At 41.3% G+C, this 19,207-nt stretch overlaps 1 protein-coding gene and 1 non-coding gene across 5 annotated transcripts in view; both read left to right on the top strand.

Annotated features, from left to right (window-relative positions):
- Positions 1-19,207, top strand: part of htr2cl1 (5-hydroxytryptamine (serotonin) receptor 2C, G protein-coupled-like 1) — a 206,869-nt gene that overhangs the window by 178,941 nt on the left and 8,721 nt on the right. For all 4 annotated transcript variants that reach the window (XM_084923672.1, XM_084923673.1, XM_084923674.1 and 1 more), the window contains 2 exons: positions 17,154-17,317; positions 17,420-17,573. In XM_084923672.1, coding sequence (XP_084779798.1) covers positions 17,154-17,317; positions 17,420-17,573 — 318 coding nt within the window. The remainder of the gene's footprint in view (positions 1-17,153; positions 17,318-17,419; positions 17,574-19,207) is intronic.
- On the top strand, positions 7,226-7,298 carry trnak-cuu (transfer RNA lysine (anticodon CUU)). Its single transcript has one exon. It is a non-coding gene; the product is annotated as a tRNA-Lys (tRNA).

Here is a 19,207-nt window from a genome sequence, read left to right on the forward strand (position 1 = left end):
TCAACTGCAAGACTGGATTTTTGTATTACACCCCTGTAGGGCTGCCACAAACGATTATTTTGATAGTCGACTAGTCACCGATTATTTTTGCGATTAGTCGACTAATCAGATCATCATCCATTGGACGTAAAACGTACAGCTTATTGCACAAGCAGCATCTGCTCTTATATAACTATCATTAGCTTACAGCTGTAAGTGTTTAAGGTATGTGCTAACTAAAAATAAACACAAGATGGTAGTTTATTAAATTTTAATTAAATGTGCAGATTGTTTCGGTGGAGTTTAATAAACTCAGCCGATTTACTCAGGAACAAATAAAATACTGAAAAAAGCCAAACAATAACATTTTTAGTTATCTAAGTGACTTATATATCATGTTTAACCTGAGTAGCAAAAGACAGCAGTGGGTTTGAAAACGATTTGCCAGGAGTCCGGTGTTCTCACGGGCTCTGGTGAGCCTTGTCCCTGGCTAGCTATCGAGCTAGTGGGTAACAGACATCTCTGAAAACGTCGGAGCGCTTTTGAAAATATGTGGTGTCTTGATAAACTGAGCAGATATTTGAGGTTTACACAGCTACATTCTCGCCTGAAAACACGTTAAACGTTTATTTTGTGACCCAGAAAGAATAATAAGAGTAATATTAAAACTAGCTAGCTGCCGCCATTGTTGGAAACTGAGCTGGGCCGCGCTATGAATTCTGGGACACAGCTTCTTCTTCTTCGGGGTTTAACAGCAGCTGGCATCCTTGTACATGCAGTGCTGCCATCTTCTGTTTCAGTCCGTTATTACACTCTTAAATCCTACTAATTCCTACGACTTTTGGGATCATACAAAGCTTCAAACGACGCGTCGACTATTAAATTAGTCATCGACGATTTTGATAGTCGACGTAATCGTGACTAGTCGACTAATCGTGGCAGCCCTACACCCCTGTTAATTTAGCCGACCCCTACAGGTACACATGGAGAGTTTCCAGACTGATGACTGTTGTTAAATTTAATGACTTTTCAGAATCCCCCTCGCAGTGTCTCCAAAGGTCCTATCAGTGCCCCTCCTGACTTTATGAAGCAGTGGGAACCCTCTCAGTTTGTTGACGCTCAAAGCGTCTGGCTGTGTGTTGTTACAGTTGGAAGTGATTTGCATCACAGACTTTTTACTCCCCAAAGGTGATCGCAGCACTTTTCTTATTCGATTTTGTTAGAAGCTAGGACGAAAATATGCAAATAAATTAATTTTGTCATCTTGAAATGTAATTGTTAAAGGTAGCCAGAAGATATGCCGTGGAGTTATTGACACTTCATATATATATACACACTGAAAATCAACATTCATATGTGGATGCCTAAAAGATGACTTTTAATGTTTTACCACAAGGATTTTAGAGGGAATTGTGGCTTTGCTGGAGTAAAAGCAGTCATCTCATATAGTCTTATGCTTTTTATTTTATTTTTCGTTGTTATTTTAAAGGGACAGTACACCCCCAAAAAACAATTCGACATATTTTTTCCTCTTGCTTTTATAATGTTCATAAATAGGTGTAGATATGATTCACTTGCCAAATTTTGAATCAGGAAAAATGCATCTCAGCAACAATTTCTCTTTAAGAAATCACAACCCGGTTTCATTTAAAAGCTGTTTCCTCTCTGCTGAACTGCACCTGCAGCTGGGTAACATTACAGCTCAGCCAAGGGTGTTTAAATCTTCTCATGCTGTCGCAAGTGTAACCAACTTTAAGGTATAAAGGTGAATTACAGCACAATAATTACTTGGGCTCGTAATAAGACCCTGGCCAGAATCAGAAGACACCAAATTCATATGGAGCCAAAGTATTGAGCAGCAATAATGACCTGGACACAATGTTAACTTTTGAGTAGCCACTCTTGTATTGTTACAAGGTATAACAGGTATTTGTCCAATTTGTACAGATAAAGTTTAAAATAAAATAAATAGTGTGCACACTCAAACAAAATAAAAGTATTCGTTGGGGCCCTTTAAGAATTTAGAGTTAAGCTGGCGATAGCCAACTTCAAAGGTCCTTGTGAGTGTAACTGGAATGTATGAGTGTGTGGTGTGTATCTTCTTTGGGGTAGATCGTCCTCAAAGTGGTTGGCTCGCCATCTATCACAACCGGAATATCGTCCTGGTCCTTGGACTTTTCTGTCCTCTCCAAAAAACCTGACCTATAATCCAGGTCATAAAATGTACATTCTAATCAGTCTGTTTCAGATGCATCGTTTAAGGTTAAAATACAAAATCAAAATATTGCATCAACCTCATATTCATTGCATCAACATCTTAAATCTTATCAAACCTCACAGTTCTGTTGTACAACATTCAATTTTCAAGTATATCAAATATGAGAACTAAACATCTAAGTTGCTCAAATATTTCTCTATTCATGTAAACATTAATTAAACAATACTTATGGTAAGTAACCATTGACATTCAAAATACAATACACCATAACAAATTCAGAACTATGTGCAAATAAGCAACAAAATATACATGTGAGTTCAGTTCAGAGGCATTAAAGCAGTGTGCTTAGTTTCTCCACACTATAGGCCTATTCGTGAGAGAGAAATGCACTAAAAATTACCCTCTAGATTACTTTAAACTCACAGTGAACTGACAAAAATTAGCTTTAGAGCGGCTAAGAACATGTTGCTCACCGTTGCTGTTTCACAAAAGCCCAACACACACTGGTGTCAGAATTGCAGCAGCTCTCCGGATGAAAGGTGAGTGGTTAGCCTGTGAGACACCGAGCTAGCATTAGCGTGATCACGACGGTAAGTCTCTACAAGTTTTTTCCGTCGGAATAACACTCGTCTTACCGACGTTGCTTCTCTCCTTCATCCAGCCACTCGACTCCGGACTTCCAGCAGGTAAGTAGGCTGGCTTTCCTTCCTCTCAATTCTGAGTTTTTCCTCTCTTTTGTCCGTGGATTTCTCGGTTTGAGTAGCAGATGCCTCCACTCCTCTTGCTGAGATGAGAAAAAACCCGGGAGCATCATGCACCTTCACCTCACTTCCTGGCTGACAGGGTCAATGCGGCCTGGGTAGGCTCTGATTGGTCGCTGAGCTGGGTGCCCTCACGTGGGGTGAACTGAGAGGTGCATTCAATGGTCATAGGAATTATGACGCTTGTTGATGTGGACAGTTAAAATAAAGAGAGTAAATATGATTTTTTCATCTGGGCTACACAAGCAAGAGCTTCCCACCACACTTTCTTCTCAACCCACTGTCTCCCTACTGGGAGTCAAATACTGACATTTTGTAAAAATCACTGGCATCTCGAAATGATGCACAAAACATCCTTTGCCATCTGCGTCATGACGAAACAGGTTTAGGCAATATAAAAGACATGCCTCGCTCCCAACTCTCAACTTTAAACGCACTGGCTAAGGCCTGATTGAGATTCTGCAGTTACATTGTAGGTTAAGGAGTAGATTTGCAGCTGAAGCATAATTCAGGCACAAGGTGTCAGTCGCACAGGTGTAGAAACCAGTCAGTGAGTCCCTATCAGCAAGGAAAATATGTCTCAAGCTAGATTGCTTTGGTTACTGTCAGCTTGCTGCGGTTGCCCGTGGTTTGGATAGAAATGGAAATGGTTTGCCTTCAAAGTAAAGAAGAGCTGCTTGCAAAAGCAGCTTAGGGTGGGGGGGAAAGGAGGATTACTTTCCAGTCTTTCAGCTTGCGTGACTGAAACTTTAGCAATGGATTTCCAACAGGAAAGGCTCACTATCAGTCTCACTTTTCTTAAGAGATCGTTCTTTGCCAGGAGGTTGCAGACTAGTCTCTGGTACCTGCGCTCTCAGCAGTGGTATAAATGCCACAGCTGAGAGGGATGTCACCGTCTTGCATGCAAAGCAACCAGTGTGGCAGATTAGTTGGCTTCTGTGGTCTTTTAGGCCTTTTCGTGTGGCTGACCTGGTCGGTGAGTTTCTTCTTTGTAAGAATGAAAAAGACTTTTGATTTGGCCTCTTGTATAGTTTCCGTCTTTCTCATCTCTTTGGACCTCATATTGAGAGTTTAGAATGAATTGTGCCTCATCTGGCTATGTTGCTGCTTTCATGAACACCAATGGCTTTAAGTCTCGATGTAGTACTTTTGTGTAACACTTTGAATTAAAGCTGAAAGTCTGCACTTCAGTCACACATTGACTGTTTTGATTGGTCGTGCAAAGAGGCAAGAACTTATGGACCTGGCAGCAGTCTTTGTTAGAGCATCAATTTCAGGCACTTAATGCCTTGAAGAATTTAGTTTATCAAGCATGCATATTTGTGTGTGTGTTTATATATAATAATAATAATAATAATGGATTGGATTTATATAGCGCTTTTCAAGGCACCCAAAGCGCTTTACAATGCCACTATTCATTCACTCACTGGTGGAGGCAAGCTACGGTTGTAGCCACAGCTGCCCTGGGGCAGACTGACAGAAGCGAGGCTGCCATATCACGCCATCGGCCCCTCTGGCCATCACCAGTAGGCGGTAGGGTAAAGTGTCTTTCCCAAGGACACAACGACCAGGACAGAGAGCCCAGGGATCGAACCAGCGACCTTCCGGTTACAGATACGCTTCCCAACCCCCTGAGCCACGGGGCGACGGGGCGACCGTGGCTCAGGGGGCGTGTCACCTCCCTGTGAGGAAAGCGATGAGGGATCAAATGACTTTTAAAACTTTTCCATCAACCCTCCCTCGCTCTGTCTGACCTCCGGCTCCTGTTGATGTTGTTCTGAGCCCTTTAACACCCACGAGGGCTTCAAGTCTTGACACACACATGCAAGTGTGAAAGTGCGTACCGCTAGTGTACGTCCTCTGACCCCCAAAGCAGCTATGCAAAGTCATTGCATGCGTGCATAAACTCCACCTGGGCATCGATTGTTGCTGCATTTAAAGTCACAGTGTCACAGATCAAAATCCACAGGCTATCAGGTTTCCCGTGTGGGGATTTAATACGTGTTTCACTAAGAAACAAGTGAATCAAAAAGCGTCTAATGAAGGGCAAAGGTTTGTTATCTTTTGGTTGGATGCGATTAAATGTTCGGTCGTGTCCTAATGATGAAACATTTTATTAAAGGTTAAAGCTGTTGAGACTATCAACAGCTAGCCTCGTGTTGACAAATAAGTTGGTTTGTAAGTGCTTAAGGCCGAAAAGTGTGCCAAGCTATGTGCTCACAGTGGCTCGGTCAAAAAGTCCCAAAAGGTAAAACACAAGCTGTATCGATTCCAGGACTCAACTTAGTTATCTGCAGTTTTTTCATCTTATCACACACTGATACAAAAAAAAAGATGTATTTCTTTGCCCGAGTTGAAGAAAAGAGATCAAACATCATTAAAGTTTTATATAATGCCTCTTTTCACTTTCTTTATTCTTTTATGCCCTTTTATGTGGAAAACAATCTACTCCTAACCAAAGATGATTGAGTGATCCATCTTAAAAGGGAAAATAGTATTTATGAGTCTTTTAATAGTTTCCTACGTAATACATTTTTCCATCAGTTAAAAAGTTGTTTTGCTGACAGGGATTACTTCCTGAGAGCTACATTGACAGACTGAGTTGATTGATGCCTCCAGATAGCAGGTAGGTTTTTACTTTTCTGTCCTTTCTTGCTCTGCACTCATTCGCATCCGGCTTTAAATCAGAAGAAATTGCTCTTTTCCTGCTGGCATTTCCTTGACCCCTCAAGAGGTTCTGCACCACAATGTTCAGCTGTGATTGAGGTCTGAGAGGGCTTACAGGGATCAATGCTAAAGGATTAACAAAGAAACACCCAAACAGAAGATGTTTTCTGCTTCTTGTTGACTTTTTACTATCTAGCATTTGTGTATCTTCTGGCTTTTTTCCCGCTGTCCATTAGAGCTAATGTGTGTCCTCTCAAGTATCTGTGTGAACACAACCGTTTTCTCATTGGTGACAAATTAAAAATGCAGAGCAGGCGGTTTGCATGAATGACCTCAGTCTGTTTTGGTCCGAACTGACAGCTGTTACATATTTAGATGCACTTGTACTGCTCAAAGGTTTGAGGCTAATTTCTATAAACTGATGTCATCTGGAGCATAAGGACAACATTTTGGGTACTGGGAGCTCTATGTTCTCTTTTTGTAGTCTAAAATGTGCTGACCCATCATGTTAAAGCAGCTAGTTGCAGTCTGAGTGATGACCAAAAGATGGAATACATTTAATGAAATGCAGTCATATTCTGGTGACGGCTTAGTGACCACTAAATGGGACTCTGAGTCTTGGCCCAAATATTTGATGGCTACATTGAAACACTGACCCCAGCGATCATCAGACTGAATTCAGTGAATTTTGTGAGATTTGTTCATCTTTCTGGCATTTAGTTGTTTAAGAAGGGTGGGGACGGCGGGGGGGTTAGGAGTGACGGCGGTGCTTTGAGATGTAAGAGATTTGCGACGTTTAGCGCAAATCTTGTGTAGTTAGTGTGTAGTGTAGTCAATAGTTTTGTTGTGTGTGTCAGAACAATGAGGTGACTGCTGAATGTTACAGGTGTTACAGGAGTGATACATCTCCTGCTGTCAGGCCTGCAGGTATCAGGCTGTTGTTCTCCTTTATCTCATAGTGGACAGAAATTATTTTTGGAGTGGCACAAATAATTTGTGTGGCATCAAATTTGATGCAGAACACCTGATTGTTCTGTAAATAGTTTGAAATGTTTGTTTAAAAAATGCCTTGGCTGCATTTTTAGGTAAACAGCTCCAAAAACTTTGTTGTCTGCAAAACTCAGTTACTTTTTTGAAGAAGTAACTAACATTGGTCATTATTTACTGTATTTTGCAGACAGAGTTACAGGACTCTCTCCCAGACCACAGACTCATAATACAAGTCAGAGCTTTATAAAAAAAAAAAAAAAAAAAAAAAAAGAAAGAAAGAAAGTTGTGTTTTCAAAGTTGGAGTTCAAGTTATTTTTACTTCCAATAGTGTTAACATACTACACAGGTCATGAAGATTTTTTTTTAAATTTTCATTGTAAGTGGGCTAAAGCAGTTAATTAAAAGTAGTCTAACATAAATGTAAATGCTGTCATTTGATTATTTTAATAAACCATGTAACTTGGATGGATTCGATGCTGGCGTGACCACAGTGCACACGTCTGCTGTTGCTCACAGTGGTCCAAGGGACCGCTCAGGGAGTTTGTGTGTTCGCTCAGACACATGAAAAATTAAAGGGAACATTACCAGTGCAGTTTCGCTAGGTGTGCGAGCCCGCCTAGCTCAGTCGGCAGAGCATGAGACTCTTAATCTCAGGGTCGTGGGTTCGAGCCCCACGTTGGGCGGAGCTATTTTAAGACAGAAGTTATCAAGAAACTCTCTGAAGTCCTGGATTCAGCTGATTTTGTTATGACCTTGTTATTCCAGACATGTGAACTGCCAAAACTTCTGCTTCATAGAGGTTCTCACACATGCTTACAGTCAGATGCACATCATCATCTGGAAGGTGTAAAGGTGTGCTTGATTTTCTATAGGACTGCACGGAGTCCTGTGAAAGCTTTCTTTTTCATCTGTAACTGAGTCAGATGCTCTTTCCTCGATGGAAAATAAATATTGGTGCAAATGCAAATCATGTCTTTATGACCTTCTGATGCTGTCCTCACGTGGACATTTTTGCTAATATGATTCTTCAGAAGGTTGGCTCTTGCTGTCATGATTGACATGACAAAAATGAACTTGAGCTGGCAGAGCAAGCACAGAGAAAGGTTGAAATAAAAGCAAGTTTAATGAAGGATAATAAGAAAAAAAAACACATATGTTTTTATATAGCTCTACCTCGGGATCCACATGGTTTTAAGGTGAAATGAATTAATGAGGTGAATCACAGCTTTTATTTGGATTCACCTGATTGCTCGCTCTAAATGAGAAAAACACCAGATGGAGGCAATTGTTTATTCTCCTTGCGTGATGCATTTTAAAACTTACATTTACTCTCTTGGTCTGAAGTTTATCGCCATGCTCTGCAGACATCTCTATAAGACTAAGAGCATCTGTTAGCAAACTGAAAACAAAATACTAAAGGTTATATTTCAGCTGTCCAACGTAGTGAGTATTTTATTTATGATTGTTAGTTTAAAACAATCACTGCAGGGTCGTTTGGCTCTCAGCAAAGGCAGTCGCACTTTTTCTCCTCTCCTCCTTCCCCTTATCTTCCCTGCTTAGCCTCTTATGTCCTTGTCTAGTCTCGTGTATTTTTGTATTACTTTTCCCTGGAACACTCTCTCACAGTCTGTTCTCTAAACCTAAAAGAGAATTATGGAGTTGATCAACTGGTCTCTGAATGCTATTGACACCCTTTTCTCAACGAGAAGTCTGGGCTCTCCTGAGCCTGAGTGCCCTGGAGGGACTTTCCCTGCCAGATACGCGGTGGATGGGTGGCAGAAATGGAGGATCGTGTGCCTGGTGGGACTGTCGATCGAGGACGCTGAAGATATCTACCTATTCGGAACCATGATAACAGGGTTCTTGCTGATCGGAGCTGGCTTGGCCCTGGCTTATCGGAGAATTAAGAAAGCGGAACCAGCTGTTCAAACCCCCCCAAGGCTTCCCGCTGGGATTGAAACGATGGGACGAGGCGCGACTTCTCAGAATGGGCTCACTGAGTGCAGCGTGGTTAAGATCTTGGAGAAGCTTACGGCTGCCGTGAATACTCAGAATAAGACCTGCAAATTGGATTACATCATGGAGAAGTTCCCTCAGAATAACACCTCTGAGCTAAAGTTGGATCACATCGTGGAGCAGCTCACTGCGGTCGTGAGGTCTCAGAATCGGCTCTTTGAGCACAATAACGACAACATCACGGAGCGTAAGTTTGATAACATCATGGAGAAGCTCACGGCTCTCCAACGGGAGATTGAGAGACCAGTGTCGGTGTCGGAGTGTTACAGAACAGCTTTGAAATTCTCATGAGTTGTTCGCACAAAAGAAAAATCACCATCATAATGCGGCTATCCCTTCGGTGCCAGCTGTGGGCTCAAGGCTGGAGCTGAACAAAACTCTAAACGACTGTGTTTAGACTGTTCTTCCCACTCCATGCAAGGCCACCTGGGTTGGCTGGTAGACTGTTTACTTAGCCTAGCAGGGCGAAGGACACTGTCTCAGCTGAACTATGGACACGCACACACATACACTTACACTGATACGCACTCACTCATCCCCCCTCCCCTTCCAACGCCTTTGATGCTTGTATCCTCCTGGGGAACACCAGGTGGGTCTGGGCCCGCGCTGGAGAGTCGGCGCAGTGGCAGGATGGCTGCTGTGTTGCCTGGGATTACTCCTCATCCCCTACACAACCCCGTTGCTGGTCACGTGCTCTATAATGTTGTACTGTGGACATTTATGTGCTTTCTGTGCAGAGGAGTTTTTTTGTTTCCTGTTCTCATGCTGTCCTCCAGCCCAGCATGAGTAGAGGTCTCTTTTTTTCCTCTTGTACTTTCGCTTTGTAGTGTACATTTCAGTGGTTTTTCTGTAATGCAACCGTTCTCTGACTTGTATCCCCATGTGATGTCTGTGTTGTGTGTGTAAGGTCGGGAGGCGGGTTCATTCCACTGCAGGGCAACCTGCCACTGCATATGGCGAATAAAATTTGAACTTGAACTTGAACTTGGTGCAAAAAGTCTAATCCCACAGTTCCAGGCTCGTCTCTTATAGAGAACTTTATGGATGGTTTTAGCATCTATAACAACTCAGTGTCCCCTTTAATAAACTCTTAGTGAAGTTGTTCCTTTGATCTCAAGGAAATCTCCAAAAGAACAGGGCTCTGCAGATGTAGCCAGCTGTTCATTTTCTCCCATTTGTTTTGAAATTTTATTTTCCTTTGTCATGTCCCATTTTACCCAGGTGGCCTGGGTTCAGCTCCCGGTATGGGAATTGTCCTTTTTTACTGAGATCTATGTGAAACTGAATTTTGTGGAAGAACTGGCCTGGCAGAGGGATCAAGCTTGAAAATATGTACTGCAGGTTAGGGGTGCCTAAGGCCCGAGGTGAAACTGGACTAATAAGTAAAGAGAGTCTATCTAAAAAGTGGAAGGAGTAATTTGAGAAGCTCATGAATGAAGTGATGAGTGAATCAGGAAAAGAATGAAAAGTGCAAGAACAGTTGTTTAAATGCCATAGGTATGGAGATATGAAGGAGAGAGGGCCTGCAATTTTTATATATTTTTTTTTCAGCCGTTTACTGGCTTTATTAGACAGATACAGTGAAGGCTAACAAGAAAGCAGAGGGGGAGACATGGAGCAATGGGTCGGACTCAAACCCGGGCAAGCCGCTCGCAGCCATGCATACGGTGTACATTTTAGGACATCGTCAGGTCTCAAGAAAAAAGTTGTCAGGTATCAGACAAAAAAATGTCAGGTCTCAGTTCTCAAAAAAAAAAGTTGTCAGGTATCAGACAAAAAATTGTCAGGTCTCAGTTCTCAAAAAAAAAAGTTGTCAGGTATCAGACAAAAAAATGTCAGGTCTCAGTTCTCAAAAAAAAAGTTGTCAGGTATCAGACAAAAAATTGTCAGGTCTCAGTTCTCAAAAAAAAAAGTTGTCAGGTATCAGACAAAAAAATGTCAGGTCTCAGTTCTCAAGAAAAAAGTTGTCAGGTATCAGACAAAAAAATGTCAGGTCTCAGTTCTCAAAAAAAAAAGTTGTCAGGTATCAGACAAAAAAATGTCAGGTCTCAGTTCTCAAGAAAAAAGTTGTCAGGTATCAGACAAAAAATTGTCAGGTCTCAGTTCTCAAAAAAAAAAGTTGTCAGGTATCAGACAAAAAAATGTCAGGTCTCAGTTCTCAAGAAAAAAGTTGTCAGGTATCAGACAAAAAATTGTCAGGTCTCAGTTCTCAAAAAAAAAGTTGTCAGGTATCAGACAAAAAATTGTCAGGTCTCAGTTCTCAAAAAAAAAAGTTGTCAGGTATCAGACAAAAAAATGTCAGGTCTCAGTTCTCAAAAAAAAAGTTGTCAGGTATCAGACAAAAAAATGTCAGGTCTCAGTTCTCAAAAAAAAAAGTTGTCAGGTATCAGAACACAAGGTACCAGACAGAGAAAAAATCTTCCTGCAGGTGGCGGTGTTGTCATGTCCCACCCAATGACTGTATAAAAGATGGACGACACGACAGCTCCCCAAAAATGAAGCCAAAACGTCTCTATCGCCCCCTGGTGTCTGGCTGCAGTATATACGTCATAAACTCCGCCTCCTCCATGTTAGCGGATGGGACTGGGGTCAGACTAAAATAAATTTATTCTCCTCAGATAATTTTTTTCCAAAGATTCTTTCTTTTGTTATCAATAGTTCTCATCACGCTGATTGATGTTCAAGGGGTCTCCTCTCCCATAAGTTTGATTCTAATTCCTACCGCGGTGATGTTAAATTGGGGTGAAACGTCATCATAACAGCTTTGACTGGCAGCTGCAGTCACGGAGAAACTTGCGTATCTCTGTTCGGGAATAGCAGATAGAACGTAGGCTCTGAGAGGAGGGCCAGCGTTTACGCTACGAAAACACGACCGAGTGTTTTAACCTGACAGCCTGAGGTGTTCTTCAGTAAACTGGACTACCCGACAGAAGGACCCGAGGCCCTGCTGCACTTTTTCGGTAAGTTAAACGTGTTTGTCAGCTAATCCGTAACTACCGTCCTTAGCTCGGTCCTGAGACCTAGCTAGCTAAGATGAGGACTCGGCTGTCAGGGTTCGTTTAGCTAATCTGTGCAGGTGAATGAATTTACACCGACTAAAGAAATCAAGAGAAACGCTCCGGGCTACTCAGTCACTAATTACTGTTACTGTACTTTTATTACAAGTATTATACTGTAAAAGCAACAGGCTGCATCCTGCTTCAGCTCCTGTGGAGAGCTGAATATTAAATATGTGCAAACAACAGCATGTTTTCAGTCTCTTGCCACATCTGTAAAGACAATAACTTTAAAAAAAAAAAAAAAAGCTTGTACCTTGTAGCTCCTCATTAATCAGGAACTATGGATTAAAGTACTGTAGTGTACTGTAATACTGAAAAAAATGTAAGAGAAGAACTTCAGATCCTGAGTGTGTGAGGACAGAAGAATCAGCTTTATTTCAATTTTGAGGGATAAAATTTATATTTGAGTTTGATGGTTCTGTTCTCTTTGTGATTACAGGAGCTGCCCTCAGATTCAGACCTCAGCACCACCCAGTGACAGCAGACAGATCATCCAACATGTTCACATGTTAACTGCAAAATGAACTGATGAAAACAGTACAAAGGTTAAAGTACCACATGTGCTGTAGTGAAAGCTGCAGCTTTATTGATAAAGTTAAAGACAAAAAAACAAAAGGATTAATCACCCATGTAACTGTGTCACTATATATCAGCATTAACAGGACCTCAGTTTGTATCTCAGACCTGCACAGCTTCCGTTTTAAACACTTGATGTACTCAGCTGCATAAAGAGCACGTTTGAGTTTCTCTAACACAATTAAATAAAACCTGATGAAGGTCAAAGGTCACAGTTTTTTGCAGATAGTGTGTTATTTACCATAAAGTGATTCAGAGTTATTCATACCAGAGTAACCAGAGAGGATCATATCTTTTTAAATATATAACTTTCTACAGGACTGAATATAATATCTTTATGTAAAAGTCCGGAGCCTCTGGGGAGTATCCGAGTATTTATAACATTACACAAACCAAAGGTCTCCATCACAGTGTTCATGAAATGCTGGGTTTATCCATCTTCTGGGGCGGGCCTACGGAGGAGTGCTGAAGATTTCCCTGTGAGGGAGCTGCTGGTGAAGATCATGAGTCCTGCTTGATCAATGCGATGAGCTTCAGTGTTCCTGGTGTTTCTTAAATGATGCCTCTTTCAGTGGGTCAACAGAACTTCTGGCACAGGACAGCTGTGATGAAAGAAAGGGAAGAAGTTTCTCCAAACCTCTGGACCCAGGAAACCCAGCTTGGTCCTGAGCTTGGTTCTCCCTCACTAGTTTCTCTCCAGGGTGAATGTAGCTGTTATACATAATATGGATTATTATTAAATAAAAAGAACAAATTATACTACACTACTGAAACCTTCTGCTGCTGTTTTTAAAGTTTCCATGTTACCAGGCTGAAGAGATTTAAACAGTTTTAGATCCATTAAACTCACAGTCTTAAATGTTAAAATCTCAAAGGACAGCATTATATTTTTGATATTAACAGTAACTCTGGGCTTCTGTGGAGTGTGTAGCCGATCTCATCGCTGTCTAAAAATGGATTAAAAAAAACATAAGAAGTGCTGAATCCTTCAACAACACAGACTATTAGAGTAGCAGCTGTCTGTGTGAAGCACTTGCTGCAGGGTTGCGCCATGAATGTATTCAGCTGCCAACAAAAAGCAGGACTCAGTGCGGGCAACTGCCATGAGTCTGACGATGTTGGGGTGAGACAGTCTCCTAATAAAACAGAAACATCTCCGAATAAAAAACAAAAAAATCACATTTCACCACTGTCGCTAGCTAGAATGAATTAGCCAGACAAAAATAGTACTGATTTGGTTTCGTACAAAACTAGCTTTCCTTCTCTGATATGTAACTTTCACAACAAAACCGCAACTTAATATAACACAACTGTTGCAAAAATATGAACAAAAGTTAAACTTACCTTGTGTCGTTAGGAGCCTGAACCTCGGTAAAACTCCGGTGAGGTCAATGACCTTACGCTCTCCCACTGTCACACGTTGATGACGTATTTGGAAATCAATTCGGGTGGGACATGACAACACCGCCACCTGCAGGAAGATTTTCTCTCTGGTACCTTGTGTTCTGATACCTGACAACTTTTTTTTTGAGAACTGAGACCTGACATTTTTTTGTCTGATACCTGACAACTTTTTTTTTTGAGAACTGAGACCTGACATTTTTTTGTCTGATACCTGACAACTTTTTTTCTTGAGAACTGAGACCTGACATTTTTTTGTCTGATACCTGACAACTTTTTTCTTGAGAACTGAAACCTGACATTTTTTTGTCTGATACCTGACAACTTTTTTTTTGAGAACTGAGACCTGACATTTTTTTGTCTGATACCTGACAACTTTTTTTTTGAGAACTGAGACCTGACAATTTTTTGTCTGATACCTGACAACTTTTTTTTTTGAGAACTGAGACCTGACAATTTTTTGTCTGATACCTGACAACTTTTTTTTTTGAGAACTGAGACCTGACAATTTTTTGTCTGATACCTGACAACTTTTTTTTTTGAGAACTGAGACCTGACAATTTTTTGTCTGATACCTGACAACTTTTTTTTTTGAGAACTGAGACCTGACAATTTTTTGTCTGATACCTGACAACTTTTTTCTTGAGAACTGAGACCTGACATTTTTTTGTCTGATACCTGACAACTTTTTTTTTGAGAACTGAGACCTGACAATTTTTTGTCTGATACCTGACAACTTTTTTCTTGAGACCTGACGATGTCCTAAAATGTACACCGTACATGCAGCGTATGGTCACCTGCTCGTCCAACTGACCTAAACCAGCACCCAGGGCCTTCAATCTTTGATTGTAGACTAGCTAACCATACTGGATCAAACATTGGTAACGCTAGCTGAAATTATGAAAAAAAAAAGTCAAATATTAGTAGCTAGCTAACACTACAGCTTGCAGTGGGATGTGTTGGTTTAAAGTTGAAATAATTAATAATTAAAAGGTAAGATATTCAATTTAAATCCTTATCTAACAGCATGAATAACAAATAGAGTTGTTAGCTAATCGTAACGACAAACTGGGACGGCTAAACATAACCAACAGCTATTAAACAGAGTCGTAGAATCAATTTGTGGATAGATTTCTAAAATAGTAAGCCCATAGTTAGGTGGAAATACTGGAAACATTTTTCTAACCATAACTGAAAGTAGTGCAGATCGAGTTTAAAAGAAGTTCAAATAAAGATATTTGATTGTGAGAGGTGGTGTTAATAAAGTTCATCATTGAGTCAACCTGAAGGACATTATAAGCAAAAAGCTGGGAGCCATTGGTCTACACACTGTGTGCGATGGTGGGAGTGAATCGTGACTCGACCAAGACTGCTGGACAGCCTCTTTACTCAACTCTATTTACATTCATAAGTTATTTGGACATTCACAAAAGTAAAATGTACTTTTAATGCGGACAAATTCATCCTTCTAGGCAGCGTGTGTGCAGTCGATTGCAACGATTGCATTAGGGGAGCCGCTATGACTCCAAATTGCATTTTGATGTTGGCCCGGTCGCCAGCAGTCCGAGAGAAAGCGATAGATCTTGCACTTACGCCTGCCCACACTTCTGGCATTACACAGCTAAAAGGGGACTGAGATGTGCGACCAGTCTGTAAAACAGTGCTGTTGCCTGTAGAGCTTTAAAACACGGAGCTGCTTCTCCCCTCTGTATCTCCGTTCTGAAACAGAGCCCAGGGCAGCAGACACTTTTAACACAAGCGCTCTTTGAAATCAGAAACGGCACATTAGTCAGTGTTATTATCATAGGTCAGAAAATCAGCTCTGTCTCAAAGGATGCCTCTCACCTCAGGCTTTTATCAGCAGTATCCTCTAACAGCACCAAAGCACCACTATAAACATCCATTACACACTGATAGATTTCTACAGATCCAGCTCACATTTAATATATTTAATGTGTTATTCTACAGCACCTTATAGTTATTTACTTTCATTATCATAAAAGGAGCGTGTTCACGGACCGGGGGTACAAACCACCAAATGTGTTTTCAGTTACTCGTGAGGAGATAATGTTGCATTTTCTAGCCATGATTTATGATTATTACTCTGAAAATGACCCTCTGTGTTTCCAGGTAATGACTCCGGCTCTGAGCATTTAAAGTAACTGAATGCTAAAACTGAGTGGAAAGTGGTGTTGTTTCAGGTTTAATTAATCATTACCTTAAAAACATCATTAGATACAGCTTTAGTTACTCGATGCATGGAGTGAAAAATGGTGTATACAGAACCAGAACATTAATACAACCTGCATGAGATTCCAATCAGTAGATTCAGCTTTGTGCCTCCAAATGTCTCTGACACCTGCTGGGGCGTGGATGTAGGACCTCTGGGGATTTTCTGTGGTGTCTGGCATCATGGGGTTTGCAGTGAATACTCTGGGTTCTGTTGCAGGGCGGAGCTTCTGCTAACCAGGCTCATGTCATTGCATTCCAAGTATGTTTGGTCAGATTGGCATCTGGGGAGTTTGGAGTGAAAAAATGTGGCTCTTTGTTATCTTCCTTGAGCTCTTCCTCTGTAGTTTTTTGCAACGTCACACTGTATATTATCCTGCTGGGCGATGCCATTCCTGCCTGGTGCTTTTGGAGTGTATATTAGGTTCATGTCAAACTAACATTTGCTTGAATGTCACGTCCAGCAGTTCCCCAGCATACCACTGTTTCAATTTACATTCTAACTCATTGGTATTCATCTTTTGATCTTTCATTATCTTTTGATCTATTCATCTTTTATAACAACACTACAAAGACAAATCCTAAAAATTGCTCTTATTGTTCATATTTTGTTCCCATTCACTCTTCTAACACTCTTAATAACATTTTAATGGTCATCCAGCTCCACATTTATATTACTGGACTGCAGCAGAGTAGCTTTTTTGGACATCCTCTGTCCAAAACAAGTTGTTTTAGCTCCTCTTCCTTCAAGCCGTCTTTCTTCTGATGGGCAGTGCCTCACAGTCAAAATGTTTGGCGAAATAGGTGGTGCTTCTGTGCTCACAGAAGACCTGAGAAGACCACACAGAACCTAGAGTAGAGAAGGAAAACTATCTGAACCCAAGGCAGAACCACAATCATCTTTAGGGTTTGTGGAGAAAACATCCAGTCAGCAGCAGTAGTGAAGATGCATTGTTGATGCCAAAGGAGAATGGCAAGAGACTGGCAACAGCAAGTTTAATAACAATTTGTCACAACCAAGGTCTGCAGAAGAGCATCTTGAGCTTTGAAGCAGATGAGCTACAGCTACAGAAGACCACACAGGATGCCACTTCTGTCAGCTAAGAACAGAGGCTACAGATCACATGGCCATGCAGCCTTTCCTTTTAATAACCTAGGAAATGAGGGAGGGGCATGCACCAAAATGTTCCGACAAAATTTTACAAATGAAAGATGTTCAGACTTTTCTCCTGCTACCCTCGTTCTTTCTTTCTGTAGGCGTGTCAATGCCCATTCCAGTGATTGGCCTGCACAACAAGGACAAGGTCTTCGTCAACGGCAGCTGTGTCCTCAACGAGGAGCGCTTCGTGCTGATTGGCTCCTTTGTGGCCTTTTTCATCCCGCTTGTAATCATGGTGGTGACATACTGCCTCACCATACAGGTAGGGCTTTTTTTCGTGTTTGTGCGATTGCTCTTCTTTGCAACATGCATCTGTTGTAATGTCTTTACTTTACTGCCTTCATCTATGTCCCCTCCCCTTCAGGTGCTTCAGAGGCAGGCCACAGTCTTCCTGTATGAGGCAAAGACTTCTTCCCAGCAGCCTTTGCACACACCAGCAATGGGAAATACATTGCAGCCTCCACCCAGCACCTTCCACCTTCCTCAGATCAATACAATTGCTCCTCCAGACTCACAAGGTAAACACCTACCAGGACTTTACTGCACCTGTATGTCAGCAGGAAAATCTCCCACTAACTTAACCAATGAATTTATGGTAAATACATGAATTTATTCTTGAGTATAAGTATTAGCAAATAACACACAACCACAGACACATAATTATTGTTAGTGATTTTTTTTTTCATGTATTTTATGCTGGTATCCCTCTATCACTCTATAAGTATTAAACCCTCCAGCAATTAAACCAAGAAGAAGCACAAAACAAATTGATGGATTTTTATTTTGCCACTCTTGAGATGTTTGAGTCATACCGCCTAAGCATGGCATATTTCAATTTGTGTTTTAATAATGAAGAAGGCCTCTACAGCTGCTCAGCACCAACAGTATGCTTCATTGCACACACCCTAGGTTTCTTATTCGACTTGGTCTTTAGCTTCAGGGCCTTCAACACTTTCATTATTGGTATGACAAGACTGTACAAATGCAGATAATCAATTTCTAATTGACATAAGGTAAAATTATGATACTGGAGGTTCCTCTGTAAGCACTTAAGCTACGTGTGCTTGTGCTCTTTCAACATATCCCTGTGTTAAGACACATTAGAAAACTCTCCACTTTGAGTAGCTCCATGTCTTTCACCTGATATGGGAAAGTTTGAAATCCATCTTCTGAGGCTCAGAAGCTAATCAAATGTAAATCAAGCATGTGGATCCATCACAAGTAAAGCAGCAGCTAAAAGAATAAACTCTTCTGACTGTACAACAAGTTTTTACCCTGTTTGTCAAATCATGGCCTAGAAACTAGAATCATGTTTGGGATATTTTTATTTTTTCAAAATTAGGATGGCCATTGTTTCCCTATTTTGTGGTACTCTGTCCTGGACGCCGCTCTATCAGAGAGTTGTCAGGACATTTTCTGGCTCAGGTGGGTGAGCATGACTCATCGGTGTACAGTAAAGGCAATGGGTCTATCACCCTACTTTACAAAAATCTATAGATCTGCCTGTTACTTCTGATTGTATTGATTGATCCCCTAATTGAGTCTGTTTACATTTGTTATGAACAGAAGTAGCAGAAGGGTCCCACTTCAGTGACCTCAGGATCTCGTCTCTGCTTTTTGTGGATGATGTGGTTCTGTTGGCTTCGTCAGGCAGTGGCCTCCAGGTGACACTGGAGTATTTTTTAGCTGAATGTGAAGCGGCAGGAATGAGAATAGTGAGGAGGGTACACTCTGGGTCAGGGATGAGTTGCTGCTGACGAGTTTTGCCGTGGGCTTGTTCACGAGTGACGGGGAGCGGGAGATGGACAGGCGTAGTTTGGCGGCATCAGCTGACTCCACTCTGGATGCCTCACATTGCACAGTGTAGGGAACAGCAATGATTGACACATGAATGTTTAGGGAGCGCACAATTTGCTTTCGGTTTAAGCAATTTCATTGTTGCTCATTTAATTATGGAAAGTCCAAAACATGATTGATATTCAATTAACTGTGCAGCTGTATCCTTTTTTATCACTTATGTGAACGTTGGCTGTTTTCACACAAATATGTGAGCTAAGCGCTCAAACAGGTTGAACGACTTTGGTCTGGCCACAAGAGTGGATACAAAGAGCCCCTTCTCTCTTATGTAATGAAGCAGCTCTTGGAAATAGCT

The sequence above is a fragment of the Perissodus microlepis genome, chromosome 3 (assembly GCF_051167445.1).
Source record: "Perissodus microlepis isolate ML-2025 ecotype Zambia chromosome 3, ASM5116744v1, whole genome shotgun sequence".
Classification (NCBI taxonomy): domain Eukaryota; kingdom Metazoa; phylum Chordata; class Actinopteri; order Cichliformes; family Cichlidae; genus Perissodus; species Perissodus microlepis.